Genomic DNA, 15598 nt, shown 5'->3' with positions numbered 1-15598 from the left:
TCATGATCCATCAGCTACCTTTATTCAACTGCGCTCGGATCTTACACAATAGCATACTGTTCGTATAACAATTCCCGAATCTTGTAATAATCCTCCGACAAGCATCCCTCCACGGTAACCTTACCGGTGTCGACTCGTCGCAAAGCTACCGTCCCGTTGCTGCACCATAGCACACCACCCGAAAATTCTGAAACGATGCTGGCCTTCATCAGCACCTGCTTGAAATCGATCAGCTTCAGCTCGTTGATAAACACCGAATTATGAGCCGGCAGCTCATCGTTCTTCATTGGTTCAAGCGTCAAAATCTGCCGATCGCTCTTGTCATCGCCGCCCTCCGCCATCTGATCAACGTCCATCGGAGTATCGGAGGCAGCAGCTGCTGCCGCAGCAATCGCATTGTTAGTAGTGGCATTATTTGTGGTGCCACTCAACGGACCACTGACGTCTCCCTCGCCCCCCTGCGTGCTGAACTGCTTGTTACGAATAACAATCTGCGCATCTACCCAAGCCACTTCGGCATCCTTGCCCTTCTGGAATTCCATTTGCGAAATCAGGGCCTCAGTAAGACGAACTTGATAGATATGAGTCTCAGTGGTGGCATCGATGATTTCCCCCCTGTTGGGTGTAAAAACCCGGGCTCCGATGTTCAGCTGACAATGCTCGGCAATCTGGGCAGTATTCTGAGGTGATCCACGAATGACGACCACTCTGCGTGGACGAAGTTGCGACAGAATCTTCAGCATGGATTCGCCATCTGACCTTCCTTCAAAATCGATGAACTGTACCTGTGCATTTACCTCAACCAACTTACGGCTGCTGATGCACTTGGTCGGTTTATCCAATACCGAAAGTTCGTCATCCTTCTCCTTCTTGATGTCCTCGGGCTTTATTTGATTTTCTTTGTTATCTTCAAAACCACCATCCGGACCCATATCAACCATTCGGTAGTCTTCGGGTTGAATAATCTCTCCATATTCGTCGAACTTGATCTTCTCCTCGTGGAATGGAAACATTGCGTACTGCTTTTTGCTGGATTTGAAAAAACCCGTGTGGGAACGACCCTCAGGACGTACGACTATATCGTGCTTTCCGGTGATGATACACATCTCCAGTTCATCTTCCGAATCTGAACTGCTGTCCAAATCCATGTCACTCTTGATAATCGAACGATTATGCTTCTCCCCTTCTGTGCGCATGTATTCTTCAAGTTCAGCTCCTTCTAACTCCACACGTCGTCTCACGTCCAATTCAATTTTTCGCCCGTTACCTCCGTTTTCAATCAGATCTCTAGCTAACGTTCCAGGAGACGATCTGCACGTGATGATAATACTATTGTTCACATTGCCTGCCCATTGAACGAACAGTTCTCTGGAGAATCCACTCTCCATATCGGCAGAGCTCGCCAAAACTACCTTGGGACTCGGAACCTTGGCCAAATCCGCCATGGTGTGGCACAATCGCAGGTGCTTGAACTGGAACGGATTGTTCCGTGCACCTTCGAAACTTTTCATCAGCTTATCGCTCATCCATTCGATTTGGCTCTTGGCGAATTCCACCACGTTGTAACTAACGTTGTTCAGCAATGCCAATGAGTACGCCATCAAACCTGATTCCTTGTTCTTCCACAGTTGATCCAGCATGTGTGCCAACTCAAGCACTCGTCCAGCCGTATCAACCGTAACAAGGACGTTTCCGTTATTCCTCAGTGTTTGTAGAATATTAGTCATAAACTTCTCGTCTCGAGCCCGACGGCGCGCTTGTTGGTATTTTGCATTGTATGCATCCGTAATCAGCAGTGATGGCCTTTGCAACTTCTCCAACTCGCAGCCATTCAGATGTCGCTCCTTTTTATGGTTGAAATCGGTAGCATACACAATATCCTCCTCGCCGACTTTCATCACCTTCCAAATGGTACCACCAATCAAGTGTCCAGCCGGAAGGGGTGTGATTGTTATACCGTATCCCTTTCCCTTCAACGACACGCTCTGGTTGTATTTTAGTTGAATGATTCGGTCGAATGCGGCATCGACGTCGTCCAGCGTGAACAGATCGAAGTCGTACATATTGTAGTGCGACATGAACAGATCGTACATGAACATTTGGCCCATCTTGTAGACCGGGATGGTGGCATAGATCGGGCAATTCAAACCCAGCTTGCCGACCAGGTAGGGCAGAGCACCCAGATGAAGACCATCCGGATATGAGAGCAGTACGGCGTCGATCGTGTGGACATATCTGAAAATTGATCGTTGGTAGAACACTTGAATACCTAAACAAACAAAAACTCACTTTTTCAATTCCTTGATAAAGTTTGGATCAAACTTCTCGTCCCACCCGCAATCCAGCAGGAAGCGAACCTCGTCCACTTGCAAAATGTAGCACGGGGGCGATTCGTCCATTGCGCCGGAAATGGCATGCAACTTGATGATCGATGTCATCTCCGCCGTCTATTATCGTACCGTACAGGTCAAATTTAATCGCTTTTACACGAATTTTGCGAATTTTCCAAAAAAAAATTTATAATGCTTCCAGCCAAGCCAAAACCGCGCTTTGTTTTGATCGCGCGCGGTTGCGAAGTTTTTGACGTTTGCGTCACACGTCACTTTTTTATGAAAATTCTGAAGGGCTTAAGTGAGGGAACTCTTTTCCGTGAGCTCCGTTTGTTATGGACACTCACTTCAGAAACTTGCCTTTTGTGGCGGGAAAAACGGCAAATCGTGGGTGATTAGTGCAGCAAATGTCGTGACAAAATATTGTAATATTGTTTTTCGTTTTAATTTTCCTTTTTTCGGAAAATTCCATTCGTATAAATCAAGTGAAATTCGTGTACATTTAAAGAATATTACGTGCGGTCAAAGCGTGAAGTGATCGTAATGGACGAAGATTCCAATCAGAGTTCTCGCAACAGCCAGCAACAAACTGATCCAATGACTGACGAATCAAAACATCGCGAATCGGATTCGCAAATGACTCTGACCTACGACTCGGACTCGGAACTGCATGGGGAAGATAAGCTGCGGATTGACGAGTCGGACGGTGAGCATCAAACGGATAAGGCACTTCCGGTAGGAATTTCGAGCTTGAGTAATGACCATCACTCGCTAGTGGCTTCTCCGTTCGAGTTTGAGTCTGCTGCTAAGGAACCTGAAGAACACCCCGGAAAATTATCAACAATCGAAGATGATAATTCCGAAGAAGAGTTAATATCCGTGGCTAGGAGCCGGAAGAAAATATCCCAGCTGATTGATACTGAATCGGAAGAAGAACAGAGCAAACAGAGTGAGGCAGTTCAGAAACTGACCAGGAAGGTTTCCAATATAATCGATAGTGATGATTCGGATGGTCCGGTGGAAAAGAAGCAACCGAATCTAGATTCGGACGAGCATCTTCTGAGCAAACAAAACGCGGAAGTCGATGCTATTGGCGAGAAGATTGAGAAGTCCATGAGCAGATTCAAGTCGTTGATCGACTCGGACTCGGCCAGTCCAGCTCACGATTCGGATGGTGAATCCAGAAAGAAGAAAAAAAAGCTTAAAACAAAAAAGGAACGCGGAAAAGGAAAGCGCAAGAACAAGACAGGTGACCCGAATGATCTGCTGGCAAGCGTAAGTCTGTACGAAAGAAGATTTTGGGAACTCGTACCTAAATGTCTCTAATTTTTAGTTGAACTTGGACTTCAGTGACGAAGATGGTCGTCCTGGATCAGGCAGTACTTTGAACTCTGATAAAGAGGGTAGTTCCGGAAGCACTGACAGTCAAAGCGGCAGCGATGGCGAATCCAGGAAGAAGCGAAACAAACAAGAAAGGAAGACGCCGGATGAGAAACCTCAACGAGTAAGTTTTAGTGGGGGTTATTCCGAGAGTCGAAATGACTTTCTCACTTCACTAGTGACAAGTCACTTCGACTCTCGGAATAACCCCTAGTATTTTACCTCATTACCATGCTTCCGTAATTTGAATCTCCACCATCTTCCAGATGTCTGCTAAGGCAGCAATGGAGCAGATGAAGGTCATCCAAAGTGAATCGCAGAGGATGGCCCGTGAAGCCGGCGTATCGGTTCCATACCATCGGCCCAAACAGCACACGTTACAGGAATTCCTCAACCGTAGGACGTTGCACAAATCTACTGTTGGGTCAGACGCGTCGGGAGGTTTAGCAATGGGTCGTAGGAAAGCAGCCGCTGCCATCAAAATGACTCCCGAACAGTTGGCAGCCTATGCCAAACAACTTGAGGAACGCGAAAAGGAAGCTATGGAATTTTTCAAAAGCGAAAGCGACGAAGATCCTACGGAGCCAGCGTCGGTGGTGGAAACAGAGGAAAAGACTGATGTCGAGGTAACACCTGCGGAAAATCAAATTTCCAACGAAATAATCTCTTATGAAGAAAGTAAGGCTGATGATCAGAACGATCCTCAAGCGCATGAAGGACACCCGGTGATCGATACTTCATCAAACGAAGTGGAAAATGAGGCCGTGGAGAGAAGTGCCCCTATGGACACCGAACTTGGCGAATCCCTCCGGGTGTCCGATACGGAGGAAGATGCTTTAGATGCCTTGGTCAACAAAACCAATGAAAACGTTGAACTTCTTCTGGCTTCTCAAGCGGAACCAGAACCAGCATCAATCATCGAAACAGAACCGGAACCCATTGCTGGACCGAGCAAGGAAACCCCCCGAATTGATTATGATATTTTCTCGGAACCAACACCCTCGAAGCTGGCACAGAAGAAAGCAGAGCTCCTATCGAATGGTTCCATAACAGCGTTCCCAAGTTTGAGGGGTAACCCGAACATGATTATCGATTTGGATTCGGATGATCAGGCACCCTCGGGACCGGACATACTATTCCAGCGCTTTGCCAAGTGCAGTGGAAAGAAGGCGAAAAGGGCCGCCAATTTGAATATCCTCAGTACCGACAAGGGTGTGGTGGAAATGAGCACCGTTTCGCTTGGGTTGGAACAGGAAGAACGGAACCCTAATGGAAAGGAACCCATTCCCGGTGCAGCCTACGCGAAACTGAAGCAGAGCTTGTGGGAAAAGATGGGACAGGCTCGAATGGAAACACTACGAAAGAGGCAAGAGGGAATCCGGCCGGCGAAGAAGATGGACGATGAGGAGGATGAAAATAATGAAGAGGATATTGAAGATGATGAAGAGGACGAAATCGTCGAAAATGACAAACATGTTGAGGACAACCAAGATGAAGGAGATGATAAGGATGAGGAAGAGGTCGGCGATGCGAAGCTTTGCGATCTGTTGAATGATGAAGCCGACGAGGACGATGAAGAAGCTGAGGAAACAGATCAAGTGCCACCGGAAGAAGAGGCAAATGATGATGATGAGGATGATGATGACGACGATGAAGAAGAGTCAAGTGAGGAAGAATCAATAGACAAACCAGCTATGGTTAATGGTGAGAAGAAGAAGAGTCGGATAATTACCGCATTCGAAGACTCAGATGAGGAAATTCAAGGAAAAGATGAGGCTGAACCCAAGGCAGTGCAAAAGACGACAACTGAAGAGCTATTCTCCATGTTGGACGGTAGGTTTCTTCGTTAAGCAAATTTCAACTCTTGTAACTTTACATCCATTCTTTCAGGCAACGACAAATTCACCCCCTCGGATCGTAACAACCTCGAAACGGGTGAGAACATGACTCTCCTCTGGAAGGACACGGAAGAACCGGATACCGCAAACACTCAAGCAGAAGATGATCTTCTCGCCCTATGTTCCGGTCGATTCGGTGAAACTCAAGCTCCTCCACCGTTGACCGGTGCCGAATCTCTTTCAACAACCCAACCAATGACCGCGACTCCTTCGGACTTCCTTGCCCTCACCGAAAGCGATCGTTTGACACCGGAAAGCGAAAAACCAACAACGGCTGCGGCGGCTCTTTTTACGCAGACCAGAGAACATCCGGTCGATGATAGCGAACTGATTGCCCTCTGTTCGGGAACGTTTGCTACACAGCAGCAAAATGTCAACCTGGACACTGAACCGTTCCAGCCATCGGAAGTGATTACCAAGGGCAAACTGGTAATTGTTTCTTCGGACGAGGAGGACCAAGAACGGGATGTCCAAAAGAAGAAACGAAGGAAACCTAAACGACGAAACGCAAACATTTCGGATGATGAGGAAAGTGAAGAAGATGCAGCCGAGCACGAGAAAGAAATGCTGATAGACGAGGAGGAAGCCGAACGATTTGTTGACTATGATTCGGAGGAAAATGAAATCGAAGTGGTGTTGACGAAGAAGGACAAACAGAAGGTGGCTAGTGCGTTTGTGGAGAACGAAGCCGAGCTGTCCGAATCGGAGTGGGGTAGTGCGGATGAGGATGAGAAGGATCTCGATCGGTATGACATCGAACTGGGAGATGAAGAAGAGTTTGATCAAGGCAAACTGCAGCACGAGCTTGAGAAGATTCATCTGCGTAGGATGCTGGAACAGGACAAAAAGGAGGTCAAATCGTTGCAGGATATATTCTTCGAAGATGAAGAAAAGGATGGTGTAGGCCGTGAGAGACAATTCCGTTGGCGGAATGCAGAAACGACGTTTAGTTTGGATTACGACAAAAAGGCGGCGGATGTTGAGCAGAGAGGAGAGGATGGAGAAGGTAGTGATGGGGAAGCGGAGGCCCAATGGCGCAAAATGCGATACGAACGGGAAATGCTGCTGAAAGAAAAGAAGATTGATTTGGATAAGGTAGATCTCACCGGGACTCTGTTGGATCGGTCTATGGATGAGGAAAATGAGGATAATGGAAGTGCTAACAATACAACGTTGTCGGCGATGAAGAGGAAGATCACCATTGTGCGAACGAAGCGGTGCTCTGGTGTGAATACGCCACAGGATTCACCGTTCTTGATTACGAAATCGTCGTTTGTGCAGGTAGGTTTAGTTTATGGCTACTTATTCCGTATGCCTAGAATTCAACCAGTGGTGGTTTTAACTTTAAAAGTTGCCCTTTTTAACTTCGATGCCTTGGCCAATTAATTGATGAACATATCGATCGTTGGAGGGCATGAAATGAACACGAAGGTGAAGCATAAGGTGTACTCTAGAGTAAAGCCAATGGACATTGTCTAGGATGGGAATTTATCAAGACAAAAGTTCTGGTGCTTTTGTTCTTAGTTTTTTTTTAATACCCTCCACTAACCCCCACACCAAGGAGCTCGCACAGAGAGCCCCCTGGTAATGGACACTTACTAAAAAAAAACAAAGAAAACGCGGAGAAAAAACTACAATTAAAAACAATGTAAATCCCAGTGGAACATAGTTCCTTTGAAGGGATTCACTTACTCAACAGAAAATTCTAAATAATTTAAAGAGTGATAACGTTTGTGGCTTAACATAAAAAATTGAACTTATTAAACTATACTATAATTACTGATGCAGGAAAAAAAAATAGCAGGAGCCAGAAAAAACCTACATATGCAAATGGTAGACACTTTTAGAGAATATATTCATTTACGTTCATAATTATATACTGCTTCAGCTTGCTTTTAAAGAGAATTTTGTTCATTATTGCTTTCAAGTCGATGGGAACTTTAATGGAGCGTAGTTTGTGATGCGACCTAGACCCAAGTTCGTGCATGCTCTGCTTCTCAGTAACTCATTTGCATGTCTAGTTCTCTGAGGGTTAACTCTAGTCGAAAAAAACAATGTTGTGATGGAAATTACGGTTATGTAACGTGTTGTGCACATACAAAATTGTTTGAGAATCGCGCAAGCCTAGAATGGCGATAATTCTGTGGCATGAACTAGTATAAAGCAAAACTGTTGAGAATAAGGGAGGTAAATTAAAGATTACTTTCACACATCTATTCTGCAACGTTTGATTTTTTTTAAGTTTTGATTTAGCAGCATGACCCCAAACGCAGATTAGGTATTGAATTATGGAATGAATACACGGTGTTCCTATTCCAATGATTGTCATTATTTGATCTACAAAACTTTTTGTACCATTTGTCCCTTTTCCGTTTAAGACGCAAAAGATCCAAATTGTACCAGCTGGTCGAGTTCTTCAAAGAAACAATCTTTTGCTCAACTAGTTGATTAGTACACGTTTTCAAAGTGTTATTAAGAACAGCTGTAGATTCATCTAAGTTACCGGCCCCGAATGGAAAATCCTCGCTCCTCTCAACAAAATTCGAAACAGCTTGCTTCGAATACACTTCAATTTTACAAAATTATCGTTATCGTTAACATGGTCTAAGACATTAATCACTAAGGTCTCATGATCTGTTATTTTCAAATCAGTATCCTTAACTGAACAAATGGAATCAAAATTGGAATAAACGTGGTCAATTAAAGTTCTACTGTGCCTGGAAATACGCGTATACTCATTTATCGTTTGCTTTAAATTAAAAAATTCAGCTAAACGCTTCAAATGATTTGAATTATGGTTATCACGTCAATTGATATTAATATCACCAGCCAATATATTTAATTTACTAGAATCAAGGAATGTTTCAAGCCAGTTCTCTAAAACTTTAACAAAACGCTGGTCACTAGAACTGGGAGAATGATACAAAACACCATAATTACCCATCTTCATGCCACGTACAACTGTAATGCCCAAGAACCAGTTGCCATCAATAACTTCGTTGGTACGAAGGTTGAATTGAACTGATTATTTGACATAAATAGCAACACCGCCAGTGTGTCTAGAATGTGATAAACAAGCAGCAACAATCCCCCTTATTCTGCGAGTCACGTGACTCTCTGTCACCGGTGAGGTGACAATTGTCACCTCACCGGTGAGAGAGAGTCACGTGACTCGCAGAATAAGGGGGAATATATCCCGGAATACTAAAGGGTGATACGGTCAAAATTTGGTCAATATCAACTTGACGTATTTCTTTCAATTTTGCATTTAAAAAAACCTGAACACCCCTCATTTTGAAGGTGCGTGTGTGTAGAATGTTGCTCCTATTTTGATTTTGGAATTCACTCTTCAGTTGTCAAAATGCCGTCCAAGCAAGAAGAGCAGCGTATCAAAATTTTGCTCGCGCATCGCGAAAATCCGAGCTACTCGCACGCAAAGTTGGCAAAATCGCTAAAAGTTGCCAAATCAACCGTTACAAATGTAATTAAAGTGTTTGGGGAACGTTTGTCGACAGCCAGGAAGTCTGGATCGGGGGGAAATCGAAAACCGGAAGCCGCTGAGACGACAAAGAGAGTTGCCGGTAGTTTCAAGCGAAACCCTAACCTCTCTCTCCGAGATGCCGCAAATAAGCTGGGTGTATCGTCTACAACCGTGCATCGAGCCAAAAAACGAGCCGGACTATCGACTTACAAGAAGGTAGTGACTCCAAATCGCGATGATAAACAAAATACGACGGCCAAAGCGCGATCCCGGAGGCTGTACACGACGATGCTGACGAAGTTTGACTGCGTGGTAATGGACGACGAAACCTACGTCAAAGCCGACTACAAGCAGCTTCCGGGACAGGAGTTTTATACGGCAAAAGGAAGGGGAAAGGTAGCAGATGTTTTCAAGCACATGAAACTGTCAAAGTTCGCAAAGAAATATCTGGTTTGGCAAGCCATCTGTACCTGTGGCTTGAAAAGCAGCATTTTCATAGCTTCCGGGCCTGTCAACCAAGAAATTTACGTGAAAGAGTGTTTGAATAAACGTCTGCTGCCTTTCCTGAAGAAACACGGTTGTTCCGTACTGTTTTGGCCGGATTTGGCATCTTGCCATTACGGTAAAAAGGCCATGGAGTGGTACGCCGCCAACAACGTGCAGGTGGTTCCCAAGGACAAGAACCCTCCCAACACGCCAGAGCTCCGCCCAATTGAGAAATACTGGGCTATTGTCAAGCGGAACCTAAAGAAGACCAAAAAAACTGCTAAGGGCGAACAGCAGTTCAAGGCAAACTGGCTTTCTGTGGCGAAGAAGGTGGACAAGGTGGCTGTACAAAATCTGATGGCAGGGGTCAAGCGTAAAGCCCGGCAATTCGGATTTGGAAAAGCGGAAGCCTAACTGAATATTTTTACTGAATTTTATACTAATTGAACTTGAAAAAGAAATTTAATTTGATTTTTTAAATAAACGATTTCACCGATTTACACGCGTTTTCCCTTGACCAAATTTTGACCGTATCACCCTTTATACTGATCAAAAGCTTCAGTTTCTGCAATATGAGTTTCAGATAAGAAAACTAAAAGAGGACGTTTTGCCTCAACAATCTGACGTAATGCTACGTAGTTTGTTGACAACCCCGCAATATTCAAATATAAAAATTCGAATTGATTCACATTCCTGGAACTTGGCTCCTATTTATTGAAACGCAAGCTGCTTTTCTTCTGATCAAAAAGTCTTTTATAGAGCAAACATTCCGATCTAAATGCGGCATGGTTGACGTCCAAGTTCATTTTTCGTTCTTTATTCATGTTCAAACAATTAATACATTTCAATACAGTTGACGTACACTCCGACGTTTTGTGTTGTTGCACCTAGAGCATCTCTCACAATTTTTGCAATCCATGCTCTTGTGCCCAAATTCTCCACATTTGAAGCATCTCAACACATTAATCGCGGGAACTATCGAGCACCGATCAAACCCTACCTTTACTTTTTTCGCACATAACAAACATCAACATTGACTTCAATTACAACACTAAACTTGTTATAATTGAAGCGTGGATTTTCAAACATGTTCACTACTTTTACATCATTAATAGCGATGTCTTCATTTTGACTTTTTAAGTAGTCAGTGAAGACATCGGAGGAAAACTGATCGCTCATGCCCACTATTTGCTAATGATCAATTTTTTATATGAACGTGTTATTGAGACGGTACTAATGGATATTTTTGGTCGCTATTGAAAATTTAGTCGATTGCTGAATTTATGTATAGGCCCAAATTACGGGCATTTAGGTCGACATTACATCCATATCCCCTATGTCTAACAGAAATCTGTGTGCCTTATTACGGGTGTCACTACACGTTTCCTTAACCTCAATCTACCTGTGCACTAACTCTCAAAACATAAACAATTATCAAAATATTGCTTACAATGGATAAATATCGAATAAACTAGAAGATATATGTATACCGATTCGAGTTTGAATATGGCATTGAATCTGGTTTTGAAAGTTGGTGCACAGGTAAAAAGTTAGGTTGCGGGATGCCACTGCTACACGGTGATAAGGAAGTGATACTCAGAATAAGAGCCGTGATTGCCGTACAAATCAAATGGGAATCACTTCACCGTGACGACAAGTGACAAGTTTCCACAGTGAAGTGACACCCGCCACTGTATGGTGTCTTTGCGATAGTGAACAGAATATGAAATAAAACATTTGATAAGAGAATGGTACTTGTTTTAATGTGGATTAGAGGGAAAACCGGATAATTTTTTAAATACTTGGAATAAAACATATACAGTCCACAAAATCTTTTCACTGAACTAACCGGAAACATAGAATAACAATCAATAATTTATTCGTCCAAATTAAGATAATTCATTGATAAATAGTTTCACCATACAAACATCGGGATCAACGGTTCTAAGTTTACCTTAATGTTGAGTCGTGCTAAATTTGTTTTTGCAACAAGCTTGCGCAATGAACTCAATCAATGTTCTGGTTGGTCGCCCGGCCATACCCCGCCGAAGGTACGGGTAGTCCTCTCCCTTGGTGGTCATAACATTGTACGCATCGATGTGCATCCATTGGCCGCACGGTAGAAATTCTTTCAACAAAGCCGCTGCTTTGCACGACTCTCCACCCGTTCCTTTGCCGTAGTTTTGCACATCTACGTGCTGAACCGAACACATCTGCTGTGTAAAGTATTCCCACAGAGGCAATCGCCAAACTCGATCGCCTGTGTGTATTCCAGCATTCTTGATCCTTTGCCACAAGTCCTCCGAATTGGTAAATACGGCACTGCAAACTTTACCGAAGGAATTCAGCACATGATCCGAGATCGTAGAAACGTCCACAATGTATTTGGGTCCAAAGCTTGCCGCATATAGTAGCGCATCAACCAGAACGAGTGGCCCTTCGTGATCGGTATCGACTACCTCAATGCTCTTCCCATTTTTCACCGGTATGACATCACCAGCCTTCATAGCGTTGCACCCAATCATGTGTTCACACAGTGGAATCAGTGCTCTTATGTTTACAGGAAGCTTCAATGCCGCGATCGCCCGACACGTGGCTACCACACAGGCCGCTCCCGCCATATCTCCCCGCATATCTCGTAAAGCGTGCAGCTTCTTGGCACAAATACCGCCACTATCGTATGTGTTTCCCTGTCCGATCAGTACAATCGGCCGTTCACTGAGTTTGGTTCCGTAATAGCTGAGCTCCAGGAATATCGGTGGTTCACAAGATCCTTTGGCCACCGTCAGAAACGAAGTCATGCCTTGACTTTCTGCCCAGCTACGCACCTTGACCTCTACGTTCACGCCCGAATTACACAATATTTGCACGACGTTCTGTGCAAAAGTCGTCGGAGTCATATGGTTAGCGGGAGCCTCCTGCAACTGGCGAGCCAGATTTTGTGCTTCAGCCTTTGCTAGCCCAATTTTCCATCCATTTGAATCGCATGGCATTTCCGGCTCGTAGTACAACTGAAGCTGGGGTATGAACAAACGACTCTCCGGGTTGCGCAGGTTCTGATTGATCCACATACCCATATGGGCACCTTCTGCAGCAGACTCCGCGTGACCAAAATCTTCCACATAGATACGGTTGGTTTCCAGTTTCTGGAGCTCACGGCATCCGCTCGCAGAAGCTACTCGAATTGCTTCCTTCGACAGGTCTAGTTTTTCCATCGGATCATATCCAAGACAGGTGCTACCGAGGCCACAAACAGCTACCGCCGAATAGGTTGGTTCAAGATTGAAGAAAATTCTCGTTTCACCACGTTTTGGCATCGGTCCGGCTATGCGAAGCATATCCATCAGTACCCCATTAGTGTAGGACTGAAAGGGGGCATGTTTGAAAGATTTTTTTTTTTGCATGGGTGCTCAAATTTAACCTACCTCGTTATACTTGGCCGCAGCCGGAGTCAGTAGACCGTTGTCGTCTCGATCGTGCTCATCGGCGTAAACCCCGAGCACTAGGCCACGCGACGGTGGTCGCGAACATTTTTCCGTACCGATCACCCCATGACTGTGGGAACTGCGCCTCGAAACAGTGGCAAACAGTTGCGCAAGCCACTGAACCTTAGAACGTTGAAACGTCTGCATCCGAAGCCAGGTGTGAACGGGCATCACGGTGGGGAATATTTCTTGCTTGGAAATTACCTTCCGGATAAGTTTTCGTTAAAAAACGAACCAGTTTGACGCGGGGAAAGACCAATTTTGACTACTGATAGTGGAGCGCTTGTTGATGGGAATGATATTTTTTCCTTGCATCAAAAGCACTGTTTGCTTGGTTTTTCGCAAATCTGACCTCGATTTCTCTATTTCAGGGCCACAAAGCATCATTCCTATCACGTGACGAGGATACATTAAACAAACTAGCTAGCTTGGTCAAAGTGAATCCGGATACCGAGGGAGTCAATACGGCTGTAGCAGGGAAAGGAAGGAATTTCGTATTCGCAGCCGTTAGTCCCGCTGTAGATAAGACGGTTAGTATCAGTACAACATATATATATATACCCAGTTTTATGACTCCAATGTACCCTTTCCAGAGATCGAAACGCTCGTTAGATACCGACATAGATGAGTCGGCTCAAGTCGCCAAGAAAACCAAGACCGCCAACTTAACAGCTAACGAGAATGGTAAAACCAAGAAACGGTTGCTACTGGGACATCTGATGTAGGCTTATGTAATCACTCGACTAAATAGTTATATTTATAAACAATAAACAATATCAGTATGGTGGGCGTTGGCCAGATTTGGATTTTTCAGATATAATCCTAAATAGGACCTAGATTATTTAATACTCTAGTAACCTCAAGTCCGTGCTCTGTCACAATGTTTCATTGTGATTAATCAACACTCAAAGGGGTAAAATATCAAATTTGGGGTGAATTTGAAAGAAAGGGAACTTGGAGTGTAGAGCGCACTGCCCACTGGACGATTCTGAAGCCTGGCCAAGTGAGTGGGGTATGGGTTTATTTGATTGAACGTCATTCCCAATGTATATATTGATACATTCAAACCATTGGCATTTGAGATAAGACAGAGATAGGATGCGGAGGGCCCGCTTAGGGGAAGCGTAACCCATGTTATGGTTTCCATTTATTAAATAGTTCAGATAGGCTGGAAATGACAGGTTCATGGTGAGAAAATGTATCATATGGGGCCCGTTCACTGATCAAAATCAGATTCACATCGTCAGACCCTGCCCAAGAATAAGGGGATTGACGATGTCTTGTCAAGTTTTATTTTGAATTTGCGTTTTGTATTTAATACTCTAGTAAATCCCGCGTCCGTGCTCATTCACAACAGTGTGAGGTGTCAATGCTCACTGGGTCATATGTCTTAGACCAGTTCCAGATTAGTTTGCTATTAATATCTTCTGCATCGCAGTTCGCGATAGATTCCTAAATATGGGTTCTCTTTTCCGACCATAATAGTGTGAGGGAAGGGGGTGAGTTCTGGATCAACAATGGAAGGGGGCCCATCGGTTTTTGTGGGCAGACCGTCCAGAGCCCATTCCTCACAGATCGGGGGCTGCTCGCGCGGGCCAACACCGTCTTCGTGTAGGTGGAAGTTTTCCCTATCCGATGATGGTGTTGGTTTGCGTGGGTGGCCTTCGCTTTGTGAGTGGGGGGCTTTGGAGCGGTTTGTTTGCGAATGCTGATGGGCCCTTTTCTATTGTTGATCCAGCGTTAAACGTTCGATTTGAGAGCGACTAGGGCAAATAAATAGGGAAGACAACACCATGACCCAAATAAGTAACCAATGCATGCGGCTCACACTTAACTTGTTCTATTTCTTTCTTTCTTCCTATCATGTACTAATATTAACTGCCTGAGGACAAATGGGAACACGACCAGAAACCAGAAACGAACAAGAAAAGAAGAATTAAACTTGCACCGGCAAGAGGAAACAGACAGAAAGGATCATGCCGGTTGGAGACAGCCAATGTATACTGGACGAAGCTTGTATCTAGGAAAAGTCGTATGTGCAGGAAACCGTAAGTAGGATAAGAATCGTAAAAGGTGTGTGCTTGCTTGATAAGATCCTAACTTTACTTTAAATACACAGTAGGAATCGAATATCCATTTATGATTAATGTTTTGCCCATTTTTCAGTGGGCGTGGCAATACTCATTGATGAGTGATTTATCGTACCCATTTATTAGTAACTGTTAGCAGCTAATGATTAATTGATTTACCTATTTTAGAATTACCTATACTTCACATCAGAACCTCATTTCCTTCAATTACTACTCCGTCGCAGCACACACCTTATATGGATCGCTAACCTTTATTTAGTTTCAGCATTTTCGACATTATAATCAAAAGGTGAGTTTTAAAAGTATAATTACCATGCATAAGTTAATGTACCAGAACCTGGACGGACACGAGCCTACCCAGGGGAGGACCCGGATACGACCACCCATGTGTGTCTAGAGTATCGCACGAGCTGACGAGTGCAACGGGAAGGACAGTAGGTGTATAGAC

The 15598-nt window shown here is 44.4% G+C and overlaps 3 protein-coding genes across 3 annotated transcripts; 1 reads left to right on the top strand and 2 right to left on the bottom strand.

Annotated features, from left to right (window-relative positions):
* CPSF2 (cleavage and polyadenylation specificity factor subunit 2) lies at positions 1-2525 on the bottom strand. Its single transcript, XM_065235080.1, has 2 exons — positions 2290-2525; positions 1-2235 (listed from the first exon to the last, which is right to left on the bottom strand). The coding sequence occupies exons 1-2, from the start codon at positions 2436-2438 to the stop codon at positions 42-44; spliced, it is 2343 nt and encodes a 780-aa protein (XP_065091152.1). The 5' UTR covers positions 2439-2525; the 3' UTR covers positions 1-41.
* A 235-nt stretch (positions 2526-2760) lies between these two features.
* On the top strand, positions 2761-13844 carry Claspin (claspin). Its single transcript, XM_065235008.1, has 6 exons — positions 2761-3605; positions 3664-3834; positions 3977-5543; positions 5601-6889; positions 13432-13590; positions 13654-13844. The coding sequence occupies exons 1-6, from the start codon at positions 2874-2876 to the stop codon at positions 13783-13785; spliced, it is 4050 nt and encodes a 1349-aa protein (XP_065091080.1). The 5' UTR covers positions 2761-2873; the 3' UTR covers positions 13786-13844.
* LOC135712102 (cytosol aminopeptidase-like) lies at positions 11486-13268 on the bottom strand. The gene is made up of 2 exons (XM_065235079.1): positions 13001-13268; positions 11486-12940 (listed from the first exon to the last, which is right to left on the bottom strand). The coding sequence occupies exons 1-2, from the start codon at positions 13229-13231 to the stop codon at positions 11531-11533; spliced, it is 1641 nt and encodes a 546-aa protein (XP_065091151.1). The 5' UTR covers positions 13232-13268; the 3' UTR covers positions 11486-11530.
* Positions 13845-15598: the final 1754 nt, after the last annotated feature.

The sequence above is a fragment of the Ochlerotatus camptorhynchus genome, unplaced genomic scaffold, assembly GCF_037179485.1.
Source record: "Ochlerotatus camptorhynchus isolate MF236.1 unplaced genomic scaffold, CSIRO-AGI_Acam_v1.1 ptg000457l, whole genome shotgun sequence".
NCBI classification, from domain to species: domain Eukaryota; kingdom Metazoa; phylum Arthropoda; class Insecta; order Diptera; family Culicidae; genus Ochlerotatus; species Ochlerotatus camptorhynchus.
Note: the sequence above shows the minus strand (reverse complement) of the source record. Positions and strands in the feature narration are given on the sequence as shown.